The 23,180-nt window shown below is 36.9% G+C and overlaps 2 protein-coding genes and 1 pseudogene across 7 annotated transcripts in view; 2 read left to right on the top strand and 1 right to left on the bottom strand.

The window, feature by feature from the left end:
• PRKN (parkin RBR E3 ubiquitin protein ligase) overlaps window positions 1-23,180 on the top strand; it is a 1,299,935-nt gene that overhangs the window by 39,194 nt on the left and 1,237,561 nt on the right. The window lies entirely within an intron of this gene.
• The window catches only part of LOC134378573 (small ribosomal subunit protein eS25-like), a 138,417-nt pseudogene that overhangs the window by 39,138 nt on the left and 76,099 nt on the right, over window positions 1-23,180 (top strand).
• On the bottom strand, window positions 1,227-2,018 carry LOC134377851 (myosin regulatory light polypeptide 9). Its single transcript, XM_063096596.1, has one exon. The coding sequence runs from the start codon at window positions 1,907-1,909 to the stop codon at window positions 1,391-1,393; it is 519 nt and encodes a 172-aa protein (XP_062952666.1). The 5' UTR covers window positions 1,910-2,018; the 3' UTR covers window positions 1,227-1,390.

The following is a 23,180-nucleotide window of genomic DNA, read 5'->3' as shown; positions in this document are numbered from 1 at the left end:
ACTTTTAGTCAGTGGATTTCCTCTGCTTTTCTTTCTTTCTGGCTAAACCATTTACCATTTGTTATCTGCTTGTTCCAGAAGAAAAGGGACCTGGTTTTACATTAACTTAATGTAGGTATAGAGGAATACTTCTAGCTTTCATTTACCTTAATTTTTCCCCTTTCCACTACCACATTTTCCAGGAATTGGCATGCTTTTCATATTGTAATGTAAGATTAACAGTAGTATATATACTTAAGTTCTTATGAAAACAGATTCAGATACTTTTTAAGAGTATTGAAGAGATAGCACAATTCTTCTCAATGGTTATGTTTATTTATTTATTTTTTTTTTAAATTTTTTTTTCTTTTTTGTCGTTTTTTCGTGACCGGCACTCAGCCAGTGAGTGCACCGGTCAGTCCTATATAGGATCCGAACCCGCGGCGGGAGCGTCACCGCGCTCCCAGCGCAGCACTCTACCAAGTGCGCCACGGGCCCGGCCTTGGTTATGTTTATTAAAACTGGAAGTTTCCAAACATAATATGTCTCTAGTGAAAACTATACTCACAAGATTCTTCATGACCAGTTGTGCTGCAAAGATGACTGCAAACACACGTTGATCCTTTGCAGTACACATCTGCACAACACCCTTCATGGCATTATAATTTAATCATCACAGCAGCATTATGAATTAGGTCTCATCATCCTCATCTTACAGATGAGAGCATTAATGCTCGGAGATGGAAAGCAGTTTGCCAAGTTCCACAGCTGGTAAGTGGTGGGGCTGATTCAAACATGGGCAGGAGGTCATTCAGATCTGCTGACTTGATCAATACAATAAATGCAATTTATATAAATTGTAAATCTTCTTGATTTTATATCATAAACATGTTTGTGAAAAATATGTCTAAATTACATTTTTAAGTTACATTTTAAAAGTCTTAGGAAGTTCTATTTAACACCTTATGGTAAAATGAATGCTTATTCCCTTTATATTTTATAGATGTTTGTTCTTATTATTAGATATATTTTAAGGAAGGTTATCCTAGTGTGATTTGTTTTTTTTTTTTTTTTTTTTTTTTTTTTATCATAAAGTTTAATTATGGTTCAGAAAAAATTGAGTGAGTAACTTTCTCTGAAAAAATATACTGACTCTGTGGACTGCAGTTATTTTGGAGGGAGAGGCGGGGGACCTGGTAAGTTAAATTACCCTATTGTCTATTCTGAAAATAATAAAAAGTCCCATCTCAAGTCTGATTATAAAGATACATGTGCCCAAAGTTGCTGAGAATAAATACAACAGGAAAGGCAAAAGCTGTAAAGCTAAGGGCATGCAACAGGCTCTAAGAGAAAATCTCAGAAATACTCCACGTGGCAACAAGAAACGTTTGGCTGGAATTTGAAGTTCTTTTCAGTCATCCTTGTCTTTTGCTCCATGTTTAAGGATGCGTGTGAACTCAATGTAATTGAAATTCCCCTTTTTGTCAATGGGTGCTTCTCTGTACAGCTCATCCACTTCCTCATCTGTAAACCGATCTCCCATGGTTGTCAGCAGCTCTCTCAGGTAATCCTCCTGGATGGTGCCAGTTGCTTCTTCATCAAAGCAAGCAAAAGCATTTCGGATGACATCTTCAGGATCTGTGCCATTTAACTTCTCACCAAACATGGTGAGAAACATGGTGAAATTGATCGGGCCTGGAGCCTCATTCATCATGGCATCCAGATACTCATCAGTTGGATTTTTCCCCAGTGAGGCAAGCATATCATGCAAATCTTCTTTGTCAATGAAACCATCTCTGTTCTGATCAATCATGTTGAAGGCCTCTTTGAACTCCTGAATCTGTGACTGGTCAAACATGGCAAACACGTTGGATGTTGCGCGCTGAGGGCGCTTCTTGGTGGTCTTGGTCTTTGCCCTTTTGCTCGACATGGTGGTGGTTAAATCCCTGCACAGCCACGAGAATCCGAGCACCTCTGAGACCCCTCGCTGCCTTGGCTGCCGCTACCACCACCCTTCCACCCTGAGCCTCTAAAAACTAACACTTCCCGTGATTTGTTTTTTAATCATAACCTTTTTTATAGTTTTGTTTCAAATAATTTACCTTATTAATATTGATCAGAAGTTAAGTAATCTGCTCCTGTGTCTTACCCTCTCACCATCATGACAAAAATAATCCTCTGAATGATGCATTCTTACCAGATCAATTTTATAGATAAGGAAATAGAGGTATAGAGAATCAACAGAATTGATTATCAGATCTAGGATTTCTGATTCCAAATACCAAGCTCATTTTTCTGACTATCCTTTTTTTCTAAACAGATACATTTTAAAGATCATCATTCAGCTCATGCTTTATAGGGTTATTCTCTGATATTAATTGCTATGGGGATAAAATCCCCACCTCTAAGGAACATTTAGTAACCCTGAAAAGTAGACATAATTTTTGAATTGTGCAGAAAGCTATGGGGAATTAAGACACTTTTCATATGCAACTTATTTCTTAATAGTTACAATTTACACTGCCTCAATTTTCTTGTCTGAAGAGCTCGGTTTTAAATCTCAAAGGTGGAAAACACTGAAAAAATCAGAGGAACTTGGCATACTTCAACAAAGATAATCAGCCTTTTGTAGTGTTCACATTATGTCAGTAAAATCCAGCCTGCATATTCGAAATGAAGACAGCTTACTAATTTAAAACTGATTGGAACATCTTCATACAATGATGAGGATAAATCAAGAAAATTAAATAAACATTCTAATGGGAAATGTGTTATATGTAATGTAATACCAGCTTCACAAAATATTGTCAAAGATAAAACTTCCATTAATGATGGCTTAGCGAATTGTATTCTTATTGCTTCAAACCATTGCGTACTATTTATTTTTCAAATAAAGATTTTTTACTCTTAAATATTTATCCACTTAAGTGATTTTGATACTACTTCGAGGTGCTAGTTTTTCAAATGAATTTCTTCTTTCTTTTTTGCCTTTTTTTACCCAGAAATTTTTAAAAGAAAAAAGTTTTAAAATGTATTATTTTGAAAATTCTCTTTTTGTTTCCTGTTTCTGCTTCCCAAAGACAACCCACTGTTACAAGACAAGGACAAATTTGTTTTCTCTGGGAAGGCTGCATTTTGATGGAATTGTCCCATCTTAGGGTGAATTCTAGTTTTTTCAAGTTTATAAACCTCCAAGAGACGTGATTTTTGTAGATACCAGAAATTACATCCCCAGGAAACTAGCCAACATACATAAAGATTTACAGTTAATTTGCTAACAGACCATGAGTCAGCCATTCGTATAGCACATTCTATCCCGTAGGATAGGCCTCCTCAATAGATTGAGGTTGCTGGTTTAGTGTTAGCTAACTAGAGAGACTTGTACATTGTCAATTATCCTCTCTGTGGATTGTTTACCTTCTAAGAACTGTGCCAATGATCTAGAGCAGCTCTTTTCAGCAGAATTTTCTGCGATGATGAAAATGCTTGCTCTCTGTCATCTGGTACTACAGGTTGAGCATCCCTCATTTGCAAATCCGAAATTCAGAATGCTGCAAAGTCCAGAACTTTTTGAGCACCGATATGATGCTCAAAGGAAAAACTCACTGAAGCATTTCAGATTTTCGATTTGCAGATGATGGATGCTTAACTGATAAGCATAATGGAAAGATTCCAAAATCCAAATAAATCTGAAATCCAAAACATTTCTGGTCCTAAGCATTTCAGATAAGGGATACTCAAACTGTAGTAGTATATGACTTTTGACCACTTGAAATGTAGTTAATGTGACTGAGGAACTAAATTTTGAATTTTATTTTATTTTAATTATTTTAAACTTAAATGACCACCTGTGGCTAGTGACTACTACTTTGGACAGCACAGGACTAGAATAAAATAGGTTCCTCCTCTTTCCTACTGGGGAAGCATGAGCAGATTTGTATTTCCTGGCTCTTTTCTTAAAAATATCAACTGTTTTGCATTTTAAAATAATGCATGCTCATTAAATAACATTTGTAAAATATAAAAAAAGTGAAATAAAAAGAAAAATTCTTGTTATCTCATTGCTGCAATAAAACTGGATTTTCTCAGTCATTTTGATTCTGTGAATCACTTTTCTATAGCTATAATTACGTTCTTTGTGTAGTTCTATATCTGAAAATTTCACTTAATATTGTGAGTTATTACATTCTGTTTGAAAATGTAACTTAAATACCTTCATAATGTCTATCAAGTAAATAGACTCCACTACATGTTCTTAACTAGTTCTCTGCTATTGGATTGCTGGGATTTTCTCGCTGTTACTATTCTACATAGCACTGCTATGTGCACCTATTTGGTTGAAGCTTCTTCCAGCTTTAGGATTTTTATTTGAAAATTTCTGGTAGATTCAAAGAAATGGAATTTACTGGGCCAGAGGATGTGAACATCTTAAGGCTATGAATACGTTTAGCCATATTATTTTTCTAAATGTTGTCACATATAAAAATGTTCGTCACACCCAGTATCAATACTGGGCATCCAACACATCTTTAAGTCTTTGTAAAGTCTTTTTCTGTCATAACAATTTTATTTCATGATAAAAATTTCCTGAATTATGTCAATTTTTATAACTTATAGAGTTAGACATCTCATAAGAGAGTTTGTCTCTGGTAAATTTCTGCCTTTTTTGCTGATGTATTCCTTTTTCTCCCATATTCTTATTTTCTTTTCATGGAAGAAAAGGAAACAAAAAAGTCCATGTGCTGTTCTGTGCTGTTAAGCCAAGAGGAATCTTCTGGTCTGTTTTTAGAATTGTTCAAAAACATGTGAAGTTGAGAGTCCAAATGAGCAGTTTCCTCTATTTTGCCGAGGTTTTGCATTTACTTTTCGTTGCATTTGTCTTTGTCTTATGTTTTTGAATATTATCTACTTGACGGTGAAGCTCGAATCTAATAGTGCCTTTTCCAATATTTATCACATTGTGGCTGCTGTGAAAACAATAATAAAGACATTGAGAAAACAGCTTATAGGAAACATCTCCTGTTGCGCACTGTTAAAAACTTAGTTTGGATGCAGTAGTCAGAAAACAATTCACTGGAGATTGTTTTAAGAAAAAGCCTATCAATGTAAACTCGAATTTATGAGAAGAATAAGAGGTGATTATTTACTCTATAAAAGTGTTTACAGTAGGGTTATTACCTAAATAGTGAGCTTGACTAGTGAATTTATGTTTTAGCTTTCAAAAAAAATTGATTTACAAGTGTTTATGATCTTATCTTTTGCATTAAGAGAGTTTATTGAAATAAGCATTTTACTAAAATGCCTTAAGACCAGAAACAAATCTGATACCTCTGGAAGATAAGCTACTTATTGCTCTGTCATCAATTTATCAAGGCTGCTCTGCAAAGTTAAAATTGCAGTGGGAATCAAATTCTGCATTTTCTAGCTAACTTTGGATATGTACGTCACTAATTTTGATAACATGTGTACATTTACATGTATGTATACTTAATGCTATTTGAGAAAGAAAATAAAAAGCTCATCATACGCACTTAAGGGATTTGGGGAAAGAAGAAAACATTTTAAAGTGAAACGAAATAGAATCAGAAACACCACCACCACCACAAAACCCTAGATGCCAGTGATATTTTAATGCTAGCATTGAAAAGGAAATATTCTTAGACAATCAAAAGGAAGCTAGGGTAGGGGAAAATTTAAAATGTAGATCTTCAGACTGCTGAGCTCAACTGCTTAACCCATGACCCTGACCTCACTGACACATTCCTCCTCGGAACCTTCATTTTCGAAGTTTCATGCGTCAGAGGCAAAAATAAGGGGTACAGCCAGGGATCATGACTCTCATACGATAGGTTTTATTTGCTTGATGTTGACACTGGAGTAAAGCAGTCACCCTTTTGAAAAATGGTAATAGTGTCAAATAAGTATCAGGCAACATTTATCCTAAACTGTCTCCCAGAATAGTTGGTACACTGATGTTGCAATTTCATTAATAGGCATGGGCTTACCTCTGTCAGGATAGACATACTTTTAAAAAAATGTCCTTTTTTTCAAGTCATGGACCTAAATATAAAACTTAAAACTATAAAACTTCTAGTGAGAACATAGACAATCTTAGTGACTTTGAAATAGGCAAAGGTTTCTTAGATACAACACCAAGAACATGATTTGTTTTAAAAAATTGATTAACTGGACTTCATCAACACTAAGAACTTCTGTTCTTCAAAACATTATTAAGAGAATAAAAAGACAAGGCAAGACTGGGAAAATCCTATTTGTTAATCACATCACTGATAAAAGGAGTTATATTCAGACTATAGTAAGAACTCTCAATAAAAAATAAACAACTTAATAAAACATAGGCAAATGATTTGAAAAATACTTCACCAGAGATGCTATACAGATGGTAAATAAGCACATAAAAATGTACTTAATGTTATTAGTCATTAGGGAAATGCAAATTGATGCCACAATGAAATGCCATTGTACACCTCTTAAAGTATCTAAAATTAAAGTCTGGTCATGCCAAGTGTTATTGAGGATGAAAAGCAACTGGAAATCTTGTACATCAGAGGTAGGAATGGAAAATGGAGAAACCACTCTGGAAGAAAACAGTTTGGCAGTTTCTTAAATAGTCAAATGTACAGCTACCATATGAGCTAGCCATTCCACTCCTGGATATTTACCTAAAAGAAATGAAAGCACATGCCTATACAAAGACTCCTGAACAAATATCCATAGCAGCTTTATTTGTAACAGGCCAAAACTGAAAATAACTCCAATAATCATCAACCAATGAATGAGTAAACAAATTAGTGTGTATCTATACAATGGAATACTATTAGACGATAAAAAGGAGTGACCTATTTATTGATACACGCAACAGCATGGATGATTTCCAAAATTATTATATGGAAAGAAGGAAACCAGATGAAGAAAAAGAGTATAAACTGATTTTATTTGTGTAAATTTCATAAAAATGCAAACTAATCTGTAGTTAAGATAGGCAGATGGAGGGCAGGAGGATGTCTGAGAGGCAGGAGGAAGGGACTATAAAGGGAAAGGAGGAATCTTCTGGGGGTGATGTACATACACTTATTATCTTGATTGTGATAATGGTTTCGTGGTTATATACATATGTCCAAACATGTCAAACTGTACACGTTGAATATGTACAGTTTATTGTGTCAATTATATTTCAATAAAACTTAAAATATGTATAGTCCTTTTAATCTGTTTACCTAGGTAAGCTCCTTTTCAAAGAAAATTTGCAAGCTTTCTAACACCTCCTGAGTTGACACAAGTGCAGGTGTGGGTTTGCTCGACAGTTGTATTTCATACTGGTGATTGACAGACTGGCATTCTAGTGTAAATCTTTCACATGAGTGTGAGTGTATTCACCGCTGACAGACAGAGTTCCAGTCCAGTATGACTGAGGGAACAAAATCTGAAATTCAGGAATAAGCAGTGGTTGGCAAGTATTTTCTCCTTTTCCCTGTTAAACCAAGATATGAAGAGTCCGCCAAGTCCACCATTTCAAAATGTTGACTCTGATGACAGTCTCAGGTGCAGAGTATTTTTGTTTGTTTCTTTTTATTCTCTACAGTGCTTTCACAGAGTAAGGACTCAGATGCAGAGGCTAGAAGGCCACCATAAGCCGAGTACCTGGAAGTGAACCTTTGCAGCGATGATGGAATAACTATTCCAAAGGTGCAGAGGATAGTCCCCACCTCCAGCTTGGCTTTTGCTATCCCTGAGCTTCCTGCCCTTCCTTTGAAGCGTTTCTCCCTTTCGACTTCACCTGAGCCTGGCTTATTTTGGTGATGCCACTTATTTTGGGGCCTTTGAGCCCCTTCATGTGGCCCCTGCTTGTGAGCAGGTCATGGCATTGTCTTTAAGTTCTCCAGTATTTTTTCTAGCATTTCCTACAATGTTAATTCCTAGATAATCTTTTACAACATGTGTGCTAAGGAGAGATAAATAACAGTTCTGCCTCACAATCTGCTGTCGGTAACTTTTGACCTCAGCTGAAGCTCAGGATATGTAGCTAAATCATTTCCTTTCCTTTCCCTTTTCTGTTTACCATGAGGCCACTTCTCAGCAGTAATGGAGGACTTTATCATTCAGCTGCCATCTTCCCTCTGCCCTATTTCTTGGGCACTTATTTTGGAAACTTCAAAGTCTACATTATTGACCTGCCAAAATCCCGCCGGCCATGTCTACTGACGTGGTCTGATTTATTCTGCCGTTTCTCCCAGCTGACAACTCAGAAATCTTAAACTTGGCAAGCCCACTCTTTCACAATAAAGTTCCATTTTTTTTTGGCCTCTGCTGTTTCTTCCTTTCCAGTAACTTAGATATCCAAACTCATCAAGACATCTGTTCTTCAGAGCTGTCCCTGTCATCAGTCACATCATCCTCCTTGACTCTTTCCTTTCTAAAGGCACCGTGTCATTATGGTCAGTGGTTTCAACTTTGATCCTTCCTGCATTAAACACTGACTAGTATCCACAACTCCCTTATTGCCATAGCTTTATAATAAGTGGACGCTCTTTTGTCTTTCTGTTGCTAAGTCCTTCTAAGTGTGAAGAGCTAAACTTCCCCCCTCATCCCAGGCCCCCTCTGAAGACAAACCTTTCTCATTATGCTGCTTCCTAAGTTAGCTTTTTCCTCGCTCATTTGAAATTGCAGGTTGTCATGCTTTAAGTAATTACACATACTTCTGTCTATTTCTGGACTTTTTAATCCAGTAATCTTTCTGTATATGAGTCAGTATTATATTATTGTGCTTTTATAATATGTTTTGATATCAGCTAGGTCAGGTTCTCCTTTCATTATTACTCTTTTAAAAATAGTTATTCTCAGATTCTCATTCCAGATGACTTTAGAATGATTTCATTAAGCTTCCCGAAAGTATATTGCAGTTTTTTTATTTGAGTTCCATTAAATCTCCAGATTAATTAGAGAATTGATGGCTTTAAACAAATTGTTGTTCCCATCTGGACACACAATATCTCTCTAAATTTATTAAGGTGTTTCTGTCTATCCTTAGTGTAGCTTGTGGTTTTCTTCAGATAGGCTCAGCTTAGTGATTATTTCAGGTATTTTATACTTATTATTGATTGAATAAGTGACATTACTTTTATTTCCTTCTGGCTTTAAATGCTCCATCCTTGTGACTTCACCTAGTCCTGTAGGTTTGTCTCTCCATCTACACGCAGATTACTTCCCAATCCACATTGTGAACTCCCATGCCTTGTTTCCGTCTTTCTGTTGAGCATTTCACCCCCTTGTGTGCCAGAGCTACCTCAAATTCCATCTGTTTAAAAGTAAAGTCTTCTTTCTCTGCCACCCCAAATTCCACTCCTTCTGTGTTACCTACTTTAATTACTTTTACCACTGTCCTAACTGTAGAAGATCAAAACCGTGAAATTATCTTTAACTGTCCTAATTCTTTTGATGGTGTCTCCGTGGTATTTCTTGTATCTGTGTCCTTCTTTCCATCGCCACTGTCTCATTTCCATTCTGAATTATTTGTTACCTGGATTATTGGTGTTTGGGCGTCTAGTCTTTCTTCGTGCTCTCTTAAGCCAATCTATCTTCTGTGATAATTCTAGTATCTAAAACACAGATGGCATTATCAGCCCATGCTGGCTCCCTTTGCTTACCTGCTAAGGTCCAAACAGCCTGCCTTGCACGTTAGAGCCTTCAAAAACTGACCCCAGCAGAACATTGCCATTTTGTTTGTCACTCTTCCAAACATCACATCACTCGTCTGCCAGCCACCATCTGCTTCTCTTATACTCCCTTGCCTCAGTTTCTTGACTTATGCCTGGAATGACCTTCCAATATTATTTTTCCTGTCTTGATGCCCTCTGACTTCTCTTTCATGTCCCAGTCCTGTATCACTTTTACTGTGATATCTTATTGCCCCACATCCCTACCCCTCAATAATTCATCATTCCTCTCACTTCAAGAACACTGTGTGCACTTCTGTTCTGGTGCCTGTCATCTGAGACACTATAACATGTTGTACTTCTGTTTCTTCCATTTCCACATGAGGCTTTTGAAGTCATTGGTGGGGCTTCAGTTAACCAAGTTTTTAATGTGCATCTCAGTAAATATTGAATCTATGAAATAAATACAGCTCGGAAGAACAGAGTGGTATCTTTTGCATGCAGTCAACACTATAATGATAAATATAACAGTATTTGGCACATATTGAGCTCTTAATGTGTTTTAACACCATGCAGTTAGTTCTGTGCATGGATAGGCCGGTGTTAATCTCAGAACTCTATGATGATGCTGTCATAAGAGCTCCGTGCTACAGGTGAAGAAAAGGAGGTCAGAAAAGCAGTAGCTCCCCCAGAGTCCTACAGTGCTGCACCTGGTGGTCAAGCTTTGAATCCTGCCTTATCAAAATTCCCAGTCCCAGTTTTCATTTTCCTTTGCCAAAATGATTAATGTCACAAAATAAAAATGAAGGTTTCAGAGATTTTTTTCCCCTTTACCTTTGCTTAGTGATATTAATTTTACCAGAAAACTATATCGTAAGTCTTCAATGAATTTCTTCACAATGATGATTTTGGTCATTTGAATGAAATTTTAAAGAAACAATATTTTAGTTTTAAAAAATTAAGTCATATTTTAAGTCATATTTTTATTACCAATATTGCAACACCTTAAAAGTTGTTTTTTTGTTTTTTGTTTTTTTCCTCTGAGCTGGAAGTGAACCAAGTAACAATTGCAGTGATATTCCCAAGATAAGATGCTCAACTCTCCATTACTTGGAGTCTCTACCACATCAAGTTCAAGTCCTTCTGCCTGATTTTCTGGGGCTTTGATTCTTCTTTAGTTACACCTATAAGTAATTTTTCATCAATAAGCAGTATAGTCAAAAGAATATCACAAGTGGATGTTATTTCTGCTTCATTCATTAGCTAGTTTTCTGGTGTTAGATTTAGGGCCTGATTTACTTTATCTTTACGTGGATAGGACTATACTAGACTATTCCTCAGATTTTTTTCTGTTGCTTCCAAATGCCATTTTATATATTCCAGAGCATGTACAGTGTCTTATACAAGTAGGTAGTGTTGCTATCACCTACTCTGTTGAGCATAATCAAAATACAACTTAATTTTTAAGTCTTAGTTTGCTTATAGATTACTGTTTTATCAATCAGGTAGTATACAAATTTTCTTCTTATAGATTTTAGCTGCAAAATAATATGGTTCAAATAATTGCTTCAGAGATCTGGTGATTTTCTTAAGTTTTATAGGAAAACATTGTAAATATCATATATTAGATCTCATTTTTTCCCCTTAGCTTTAATAATCTTGAAAAATAAATGTTCTTGTTTTTCTTCCATAAAACCCATATTGTTGAAGCGGGAAGCCTAGGTGGATGTCAGGGATTCTTTCTGATTCAGACCCAACATTCTGTCTGGCTAAGGTACAAGAACCTGACCTCTTTGTGTGGCTTTGCTGAAATGTTTGTCCCCTTTGAAAGCCAATACGGTCAGCAGCACCAGCATAGATAAAGAGCTGCATAAGATTGTATTTTAGTGGCAAGGCTGTTTTGTGACCATGTTCTGCAGGCAGACTGGAGGTGACAGTATTATTTACTTTTGTTGCTTGGGGTCCAAAGAGAGAATAAATTGCTATTGATTTTTGAGACATTCCAGTGAAGGGTCTGAATGCCTTCAGAAGAGCTGGGTGGCAGGACAACCAGTGATGGCACAGAGACTGCCTTTTAAAATGAAAATTCATTTTCTTGTTATTGTCATAAAGATTTTTTCTTCTTTCTTAGAGCCAGTTACAAGAAGATGTGGCTGTTGGGTCTGTTGCTGTTATAAATGTTTTCTATCCCCTGAAAGAATGGAATTCAGCACTTTTCACTGTAGTTTGAAATTGATAAATAGAGTTTTGTGTATGTACGTGCATACATGTAGTCACCTGGACTTACAAGTGATATTTGATTTTGTTAGTATATTAACCACTTTACCAAAGACAATTTTAGTTTTTCAAATGTTTGGCAGCACAAAAGAAGGAAATTTGGTTTTTGTCATTTTGTTTTAGCTTGTAAATGATAAGTGTACTTCTGAAGTGATTAATTTACTTTCCTTGGTGATTTCTTAATTTATCTTCCAGATGTAATATTTAAGTGGACACTTTTTCAATTTGGAAAATACTGGAAACATTCCAAGTATATCCATGCCCACCCCCATAATGCCTTACAAGGTTACCACTCTGGAATAGTTGGGATTCTATTTTGTGGTGCCACTGAGGGACAAATATCAAAGAAATAGCTGCAAATTAGCTCATGCAAATCTGTCAGTCATTTCTCTTAAATCAATAGTGCACTCCTAATTTAATAGTATAGCATGACACATGATTTCAGGTGTCTGTTTTGGGAAGTGAGAATTATTGGTATCCAGAAATTCATTGGCATGCAAAAAAAGGCTTGTCATGGCATAGACTGGGAAAGAGATTGCAAACGAGGGTAATTTCACTAAGTTAGGAAGTGCTTTTTTAAAGAATGTGGAACTTATACAGTAGAAGTAATAAAGGATTAAAGCTTTACTTCTTAATACTAAAGTTTAGCCTACCATCCAGATCTCTAAATAAACTGGACTTTTAAAAACATAGTATTTTTAAATGGGAGCATTTCTGACTCAAGAAGATACAGCTCTGATGCTTTTGACTATATTGTGTCTATATAATCATTTTACATTGCAATTAGTTACTATTAATATATTCAGATGTGAACACACGTAAAAAATATGTTTGCTCATGAAAAAGATGTCCACACAATTTTAGCTTCACAAGTAGAAATTTCAAGCTTCTAAGACAATGATAGGGTGTCCTTTCCGCAGTGAGGAGGGTATTATAGGAAGAAAGCATGGACTTTAGGGGTTTAGAGTGTGATTTCAAAACTCAGTTCTTCTAGCTACTCATTATGACATTAGGCACATCGTTTAATCTTTCTAGGCTGTGGTATATCAGGTCCTGCCATGGCGATCATTGTATCTACGTTGAAATGAAAATGAAACCATCACTGTACCATCATCATCATCATCGTCCACCCTCACAGAATGAATCATTGCTTAGAAAGCAAGTGCTGTGGAAGGTGGGAAATGCAGTGGGAAGGCTCTCTCGTCGTCCTACTTTCTTTCCTAGGCCTAGTAGACATTTCTCATGTCCAGGTGCTAGACCCACTCATCAGGACACAGGACGCTGGAGCCGCACCCTGCTCCATCACACTGCTTTGCCTCAACTCTTGAGCTCTGTAGGCACTTCTTGGGGATGGCCACAGCCATGGCTCTTTGTGGATTTGTTGGTGTGATGGTGGATGGGCCTGCTGCATCCACACATGGCCACACACCAACACATGCGCATTATATACTTTGTAATTTACTCATTTTTAAACTTAAAAAAAAACCCAAAACCCTCACTGCTTTGCATTCTGATCTAATAAAACATATTTTTAATACTGACCTGAGAAAAACTAAATGCTAAGGTAAATCTGTCATGCACAGAAATATAATCTGTTTAGGATTAGCCAGCTCTCTGAATTAGCATGGATAATTGAGGCTTGACAGTTCTTAGTAGTATTATCAAGAATGTCTTTCAGATGATAATATCCTTTATAGTCCTAGATTAATTTGTAAGTAATTAGATGGAATTTAGCAGTAACCTGATGTGTTGACTCTTCTTGTTAATATAGGTATAAATTCATAATCCTAAATACTTTGTAAACTCATTTTAATATGTCATCTGCATTCCACCTATAAATTCAGTGCTCGTTATAAGGAAAACAAGAATTAGTGAATTTTGTTTCCCGATACTCTGATTGCTATGTTATATAAGTGCTTACTTGTTAAATTTTTTTTAATTTTATTTTTTATCTATTTATTTTTTTAAGTTTATTTATGTATTAATTTATTATTTTTTTATATCCTAAGATGTTGCTACAGAGCAGTTGGGCGAGAGGCAGTGAAGGGAAGGGGGAAAGAAATAGGGTGGGAGAAGGAGGAAGGGGGGCCATGGTTGAGTCCCGTGGTACCCCCCTCATTTGTGCAGGGGAGACCAGGGGGCTTCCAGCGGTGGCTCCTCAGTCGGTCATTGCTGGGCTGGATGCAGATGTCAGGGGGGTGTGGCTGAAGCTCTTGGTCTCCTACCTAATACGCAGATTATAGGTAGAAGGTAGCTCATGTTAATTACCAGGAAACCTCACTGTATTAATTATTTTCCTGCAGTACTGTAGTGCTTTAACATGATTAACAACTTGGTCTAAAAGTAATTTTTCTATTTTTAAACTCTGATGTAATTTTGAAATTGGGAGTTTATACAAAATTTTTGTCAGAAAATAATTAATTCCGAATTTGTTTTTGACATGGAAACATTACAGAGTCACTCTGTGTGAATAACTTTAATTCGTCTACTGAATTTATGTGCTTATTTCCTCTCCTTTTCTTGGCTTCCAGAATATTTCACAGTCCTAGAACGAATCTCTTAAGTGCTCTGTGGAAATACGAAATTTAGGTTCTATAACTTGTGTTTTAGAAGTAATGGCAAGAGCGTTTGTATATACACCAATCTCATTTTTAAAAAAAATAATGCTATAGTTCACATCTGTTTTCCAAGGAATTACAGCTCCTTCACGGAGTTATTTTACCCAAATCAGTAGAAAAACCAGGGCATCTATTCGGAAGTGTCACATTTACATGCTATTATAACTATCCTCACTCTTTTCAAATGCACCTCATTCTAATCACAGTCTGAAAACATGCGTTTTGTCGTGATAGTAGCAAAAGCTCTACCTCCCCTCTTTTCCATAGAGAGAACTTAGAACTAAACAGACTAAACTGAGAAGGATGGAAAGCCTTCTTAAACTCATGCAACTTTGGAGATGGGCAGAGGCATTGGATGTTTTTGTTTCAATTCTCTTTTCTTTTTATAACTGAGGAGGCTGAAGCGTGCTTCATCCCCAGTCCTACTTGTTTTTTTCCTCCCCTTCTCTTTTCCTGGGTGTACACACTTCTCTTCCATCTGCAAGGAACCAGTGGAAGTTCTAATCTAGTCATAGTACTTTGTAAAAACCTGTGTAAAAGAAGATTTTAAAACAGTATTAAGAATGCTCTTATATCTGCGATTATTTTCTCTGGACATGCAACAGTTTCAAGATGGCACTGACTAAAGAGAGTGATGGTATGTCTGCAAATGCCCCAACTCATAGGGAAATTCCCCATTTTTTTCTGTTCAGTTTCTTCTTGGGTGGGGTAAAATCCTCCCTTTATGTGCTCATCCCCACCCATATTGGTCAGGTTCCCACCTCCTTGGTTAGGGAAGAATATAAATCTCTATGGCTTTTGTATTAACCTTTCCCTGCCACACTTTTCTGGGGAATGGGGTGGTAGTAACAGTGCCTGTCCCACAGGGTTATTGTGAGCATTGAATTAATACATGTGAAATGTTTTGAGCAATTCCTGATACATAAAGGGTTTTACTAAGTATTAGCTCAAAAGGAATGAAGGACCATTGGCTGGCAGATTGTGCACAGGTGAGGAGTTGTAGGGTAGAGGCACTGTGGGGACAGCTGGATGTCGGGTTCTACTTTACCTCCTGGTCCTCCCAATGCGACGTGCTTCTCCCCACTCACCTCAAGACCCCTAGTCCCTCCACTCCTTCCTCGTCAGGCCGAGACACCCCTCTACCTCCCTTTCCCCCAACCCCAGCCTTTGGAATAGAAAATCTCTGCAACCGCGCATTGAAATCTTTCTTGCCTCAAATTCAATTGTTTGTGCCTTTGTTTCTGCTTAAAAAAAAAAAAAAAAAAATGGTGTAAGTGACTAGAGAACGTGTCAAATACATAGATATACATAGATTGTTACTTTAGCCATAATCTTGCTGTTTTTAACAAATCAGCAAAGTGGGTTTGCTAAATATAGATTTCTGAGACAAAGGACACTTCAAGTTTAGAGAGCAGAACTTAGAATCCCACTGATTGTTTCCAGTAAAGACACTGTTGTGTTTAGGGTTCTCCACTCTGCATTGCCCCAGCCACCACCAACTAACCTCGATGTCTGTGGGAACTCTGTGTCTCTGTACCCTCTTAATTTCCCGAGTATTAAAGGAATCAATTTTGTGTTGCGTTGTAGGAGAAATGTGTGTTCTTTGAACATTCTTTTTTTTTTTTTTTTCAGGTTCTGTGTGTGTTTTATTTTTTTATTGAATCATAATTGATTATACATATTTTGGGGATTCAGTGTTGACATATGTCAATCAAATCAATATTACTAGTATGTTTATTGTCACAAATTGTACTTATTCTTTATGCCCCTTGTCCAATCTCTACCTATCCCCCCACCCTCCCACCTCCCACCACTAATAACCCTAGATTTCTTCTCTCCTTCTGAAAGGTTACTCTGTTGATTTGTTGCCTAGATGATCTGTCCAATGCTGAAAGGTATATTTAGGTCCCCCAATATTATCATACAGCAGCTGCTGCTTCTGTCACTCTGGAATGGGCTTTGTGGAGGGAGACATCCTCTTCTTTTCTTTGGTCTCTGCTTGTGACTCTCCTTGTGTCAATGCACTCCAGTGGCTAGCAGATTATCTGCGTGGTGGTTGTGACGTCTGGCCACTTCAGTGGCAGCCATGGTTACGGTGGTGGCTGTGCTGGGCCACACACATAGAGGTGATGTTTTTGGCATGCTCCTTGGTGCTGGTGGTGTGTCTGGTTGTGGGGGTGGTCTGGTTCTTGGCTCTATGCCCCAAGTTCCTGGGCAGGCCCCCAAGGTGCAGGCAGTGTGCCTGGTTGTGGGCAGGGAGGTCTGGTCCCTGGCTCCATACCCTGGGCCCCAGGTGAGGCCCTGAGGCACTGGCAGTGTGCCTAGATGAGGGCAGGGGGTCTAGTCGCTGGCTCCATTCCCTGGGTCCCCTGACGGGCCCCAAGGTACTGGTGGTGCTCCTGGGCCAGAATTAATTTTCTGTCCTTTGCTTACTTCTGAAATGGGGGAACTTCCTGTGGGAACCAGTACTTGAGCTGTGTGGTTGAGCTAAGTTGCTGCTTTGCTGCTGTTTCCCTAGGGAAGATTTTTTGTGTAGCTCAGGGTTTAATGGTTGACCTTATAGGCACTTCCGGCTCTCCAGGGACCTGGTGCACCTGGGTTGTATAGAAACTCTGATCTGGGCCTGAATCTTTCCGTCAAACTGTACCCCATGCAATTCTGCATTCCCGACCAGTCTCCTCTGAGTGGTCCTGTGCTGATTTGGGGGTGGATCAGCTGTCCTTGCTGTGTCCCAGTGTTCTCCTGGTGGGCCTGTCTCCCCCACCACCTGTGCTCCAAACACTTCCCATGGGACAGGCCCTGCACCAGTCCCTAGTGATGACTCACTGGCCTCTGAATGGCTCCCCTTTTTCAGTTGTTCTGGCTCCTCTCTACTGCGTGGGTCCATGGGAACCCTATTAGTGGTCTTGCCATTCTGGGGCTCACCAACGCTCTCTTCTCCCCTGCTACCTCCAAGCAACTCCATCCAAAGGGCACAGCTGTGGCTTCTGCCGGCTCCTCCTGTTCCATGCACTCAGCAGCTCCAGCTTTAAAGCGGCTGCAGCTGGAGTCACTCCGAGCAGTTTTTTCTTTCTTTCATTGTGGTTTCTCCCCCTTCATTTCCTCTGTAGGTCTCTTCTCCTCTTCCCCTGAACTCCAGCGGCCACAGCTTGGCTGATGTTACATTTTTATAATTGTAAATTGGTTGATTTTGGGGAGAGAGTGATGCTGGGGACCGTGTATTCTGCCATCCTGACCAGAACTCCCCATGTTCTTTGACCATTCTAATAGAGCAGTAAAAAATAAATGTGATGGCTACAATAGGAGGATTATAAAATACATTGTATTTTGTGTGCCATCCATAAATTTCACAGTATTTTTAATATTGATTTTAATGTTTCATAATGATATGACAAATTAATTTTGTTTAGACAAAAATGTTTTTTTTGCAGATAAAATACACATAGTCCAAGCAGAGACAATGTATTTGGGTATTCTTACTTTTATCTAATAAACCTTTTATGGTTCTATTATTTTATGAAAATATATTACTTTTCATTTTCCATGATGAAAAAAATATAATAATGCAATTTTTAATGAAATGCACCTGTGGGCAATGTGTAGTAGAACACACATTTGTTTTCATTTTCTATTTTTCTGATGTAGAAACTTTAGAGGCAGAATTTTTTTTTTTTTTTTTTTTTTTGGCACCTAGTGGGTTAGTGATTCATGGTACAAAAGGCCATTTTTATGTTAAAGTAAACTTAGTTTGAAAAATATGCTTTAATTGAAATCCTATTTAAGGGTAAAATTATGTTATTGATTATGATCAAAATGCTCCAGACAGTGATGAATTCATCAATTCCTGTTCCAGTGGTGTTATAAATCTTTTAGTAGGAGCCAGAGAACGTGAACAAGATGAATATTTTCAAATTATAGTGTCACATTACTTATTATGTGTAACTTTCTTAATCTGTATACTGTGTAGGAATGAAAATGGCTTTTAAGAAGCAATGTAGAAAAGTAGCTTACAGTGTTATCTATGTTACAAATCAAACTGGAATGAAACTAGTTTCAATATAAACTTTAAAATATGAAGGTGGATGTTGAATAAGCAATATACTCAAGATAAAGGAAGAAAGACATAAAGTGTATAATTATTAAGCATATAAAGAAAGGAATTGTATTTACAATTATAAAATAGCAACCTTTTGAATTCATGTAACTAATGAAGATATTGTGACATTTAACCTTGCAACTGTATTATCAAGGTGTGAAAGACTGTAAATGATTAACCCATAAAAAGTTATACTTCTAAAGCCATAAAACCATCACCTATCAAAATTAAAGAGTTTTCAAGGTATTTCAGCTTGATTCTTTCCAAGAAGTGTGTCTGTGTGTGTGTGTGTGTGTGTGTGTATTCATAAAATATATTATATTCTTCTCTTTACCACCAAAGAAGTGGTAAGAAGAATTTGTTTTAAATGTCATAAAATGTTCAAAGTGCACGTAACCATTTAAAAATCCTTCTTAGAGATTCTTGAAGTACACTTTGTCTTAGTTATACTTACAATCCAAATGTCTTATAAGATATTGGTGTTTTAAGTACTTAATTATCATTGAGAACGGGATACGTAGATGATTTAAGTTCATACCTTAAGGTTATTTCTTGTATCATAGATTGTCATGGTTGTAAGTACTGAGTATTGTTTGTCTTATTTTGAGTGAATATGAGGATACTTCAAAAAGTTCATGGAAAGATTCATATTATCTTTTAATTCCATTTTTCCCAAACTTTTTGAAGTATCCTCATATTATATCATTGTCATCTCGCTCTTTACAAGCTTTTTATTAAGTATGTCTTTGCATAAAGAGCTATACCCTAGAGAAAGAAAGTCAAATAGATACAATCCTTACCACAGAAAACTTATTTAATACCAATAGCAGATGATGTAAGTGAAAGGAAAAACCCCGGCCTGAGTGCAAAATAAGACACACCAGGAGACATGGACTCAACCAAAGTGTATTAGGCAGGCAAATGAACAAGCAGGCTGCCCTCTCGAAAGTCGGAGCAGCCGCAGCGAGAGCCAGGGTGGGCCTTTTATATCCAGTTAGGCCGAGCTGGACTGTTCCTGTTGGCTAAGAAGGAAGGGGGGAGGAAAGTGAGCAGGGTTTAAGCTGAGCTGGGACTTTCTTATAGGCAGGCAAAATTGCACACGCAGGAAGGTGACATGGCAGCTAGGGGATTTTTCTGGGTGGGGGTTTTCTGGGAAATTTTCTCAGGCGCCATTTTGTGTATCTCGGTCTTTAATGCCATTTTACTTTTCTGGCAGAGGGTATATTAGCCAACAGTAAGAAATGTGGAAGAATCAATAATCATGGAACCAATGCAGTGCAGAGTGATTTTAAGTGCATCTGGTTAAGTTACAGTGGGACTTAGAAATGTATACCATGTAAGAGTTTGATTTTTTGTCATAAGTGTTGGCAATATGTCACATTCCTTGTCATAAATGACTTCAAAATCTCATAATTGTTCTCATGGTATTTTATAGTCTCATATTTTTACAAATTCTAGAATACCTGCTTCATTTTCTTCCTATAATCCTATGAGATAAAAAAACCACAAATGTTACTTTTGATTTGGGGTTGCAAAAACTGAAGCCTCCAGATGATCATGTTCCCTAATAATTTGGTGTTAGCATTGGGCCCAGAGCCTTCATGTCCTTACTGTATCTGACACCAGATTATACTGAAATGGCAGCAGTAAGGAGTCGTGATGTGAATGTGCATGTCTGCTTACAACATGAAGGGTTTTCCACTCGTCTTTGATGTAGGTTTCTTTAAGATAGATTTATTACATGTGTTTTCTTTTAGTCATTTGAACTTACTGAGTATAATTTGTTTAATTTTGATAGAGAAAATGACAAAAACAAGGCTTAGAAAGCATATAACCCAAATAACCTGAAAACATTTTGTCTAAAATAACCCAAGAAATTAGCTCTTGGATACAGTTATGCCATCACCATCATGGTGTTCATTAAGGAGAATAGTGTTACTAATTATAAGCTAATACTTTGTACCCTTACTGAGCCAGAATAACCACCCTCTAACAACATTTCCAGTTCCCTGTGGTCTCAACACTTGGCTCCATATTTGGGCATCATGCAGTCTCCTCATCGGAATACTCTGTAATGACTAACTTGCCAGACATTGAGCCTGACTTTAACAAGTTTTTCCAAATCCTTGTAGAAAATTTTTGCTTTAATTTTTTTTTTTTTTTCTTATTCCTAGAGGGCTAATGATGGAGCTTCTGATTTCAGGACAGAGTGTTGGGTTATCAGAAAAATCACAAAAATGAACAGGTCCATTTGGAATCAGACCTTTCTGAGACATATCTATCAAGCACTAATTTCTATTATCCGACTGGCATAGTCTTTATATTTATGTGTAATCTAGAAAAGAAAAAAAAAATATGAAGCTCAAGATTTTAGTGAAAAAAATCACTTTCTAAAGTTTTAACTTCATAGTGTGTTTATTGCTTGATACAGATATTAAGCAATAATATCACTGTTTATCTCTCTATCTTAGGAAAACACCTTATAGGAAAATTTTTAAGCATAATCATATACATGTGCCTCAATATACATTGGCATAAATGTATTTTGGTTTCCTGTTGTTATACTCTTTTTTATTGTGTCTCCTCCAGAGATGTGAACAACCCTGACAAAAATGTAGCCGAAGTCTTATGTTAATGCAAAATTGTGACTAAGAATTAAAGTTTTTGAAAGAAAATTCAAGTTTATGATCCCCATTGCTAACATAATTCATGCAGACTGCATAAACAGTAGACACTAAGGCATGCATTTTACTGCATGTCCGGTAATAAGAAGGTGCTGGGTACTCATACGTGCTTCATGCAGGCTGAGTTAGAGTTGCTGGTGTAACCATATCTTTGCACTTCTTCATTTATGTGTTTAAATTCTCAGCCATAACTTGGTAGTAATAATATTTTCATTGTATATATTATTTCATCCTAATAGTCTGGTAGGTAAGAAATATTTTTTTTAAGAGAAGAAAAAGTTAGTAAAAGTGAGATTTCTTTGAGATAGCCACATTAGGAAAGGATAAGCATATGGACATTTTAGCATAGATTAAGAAAGCAGTAATAAAAGCTTGCTTTACCTTCCTTTATGCTCTAAGGAAAGCTATGCTCAGTGGTCTTATCCAGGTGACTCTGGAATACACCTTATGATAACTATTTTTAGAACCATAAACACTGCAAGAATTCTTCAATATCATATAGCCCAAACCCCTCACACATATATCTGAAAACCAACTCCATGTGGGCTGTTTCATTCTAGGTTACATAATGAATTCATGGCCAAGATGGAACTCTAAGGAATATTTTATGGCTTCTCGTTCAGTGCTTTCCTTGTCTGTACTATCCTTACTTTAAAAATAGCCAATTATGATATTTTATGGTGCTTTGATGATACATGTTACAAACAATAGATACGTATTTGATGGAGTATGAGAGAACTTCAAAAAGTTTGTGGAAAAATAGAATTAAAAGATAATACAAATATTACCATGAACTTTTTGAAGACCACTTATGTGCCTTACATATTTGTGGTATATTTACTCAGTTTTTTATTTGAAGTGACTGATGTGGGTAGCATTTGTATAAAAATACTTAAGTCCTGGAACAATTTACGGAACTGTCTTTAAATTTTCCTTTGAACTTAATCTTTAACACTGATCAAACGAATAAGTAAAAAGCTTTATTTTTCCCAATACTATGGAGTATGTGGGGATATCCTATAACGTATTTTTTTGTTGTTGTTGTGTGAAAATCTAGAGGACACATGTTAAGAAAAAAATAGGATTGTCAAATACTCAGATACCATTGATGGCTTTAACATTTGGTTTTGTTATTTGATGGAGAAGTAGTCATAATACTGTCAGTTGAATTTTATACTGTAAACCTCAAATGCAAAAAGATATAGTCATTGGGTGGGCTGCCATTTAAAATGGGAGATGAGAAGACACTCCGGATCCAAAGTCAGTCTAGTGGCCTCCTTCCATGGCTCATGAGCGTTATGTCCTGTTTCTGTGTTCCTGGTGAGACAGCCGCATTGCTGTGTGTAGAAGTCCTCTTTGGTAGACTGGCTCCTTGGGAAGCCATCCCCTAGCACTGCTGGAGAATTGCGCACATATCAGAGACAGTCAAAGAGAGAGAACGTGAAAGTGTTGACAGAGAGTTATTGAGTCTTGTAAAGTTTACAAGTTACTTTTTTTAATAGGAAATCTGTAATAAAATAATATGTCGATCAATCAAATCAATTATTTGAAATGATATATTTATTACTAATAAATACATAAACAAGAGTAATTGTTGATGTCAAATGCTTGCATTGTTGGAAAGCTCCCCTTCTTCACAGACTCAAGATTCAAAAGTCGAGTGGCTGTGTGCATTTTAGTCAAGCCTTGGGATTAACTCTGTAAGACAAATGTCAGTATTGGATAGAAATAGCAACTGAAACGTATTCTTTGTACTCCTTATACTCTCTAGCAAGAGAGCTTCTTCCTTGTTTGAGAAATATACTACATGCCAGTATTGCTGCTGTGTTCTGGACTGTGTCCCTAGAGGGCC

The sequence above is a fragment of the Cynocephalus volans genome, chromosome 5 (assembly GCF_027409185.1).
Source record: "Cynocephalus volans isolate mCynVol1 chromosome 5, mCynVol1.pri, whole genome shotgun sequence".
NCBI lineage: Eukaryota > Metazoa > Chordata > Mammalia > Dermoptera > Cynocephalidae > Cynocephalus > Cynocephalus volans.
The sequence above is the reverse complement of the archived record's forward strand: the minus strand, read 5'-3'. Positions and strand labels throughout refer to the sequence as shown.

Excerpts from the sequence above, each read along its gene's own strand:
- LOC134377851 (XM_063096596.1), bottom strand. The coding sequence starts at position 1,909 with ATGTCGAGCAAAAGGGCAAAGACCAAGACCACCAAGAAGCGCCCTCAG.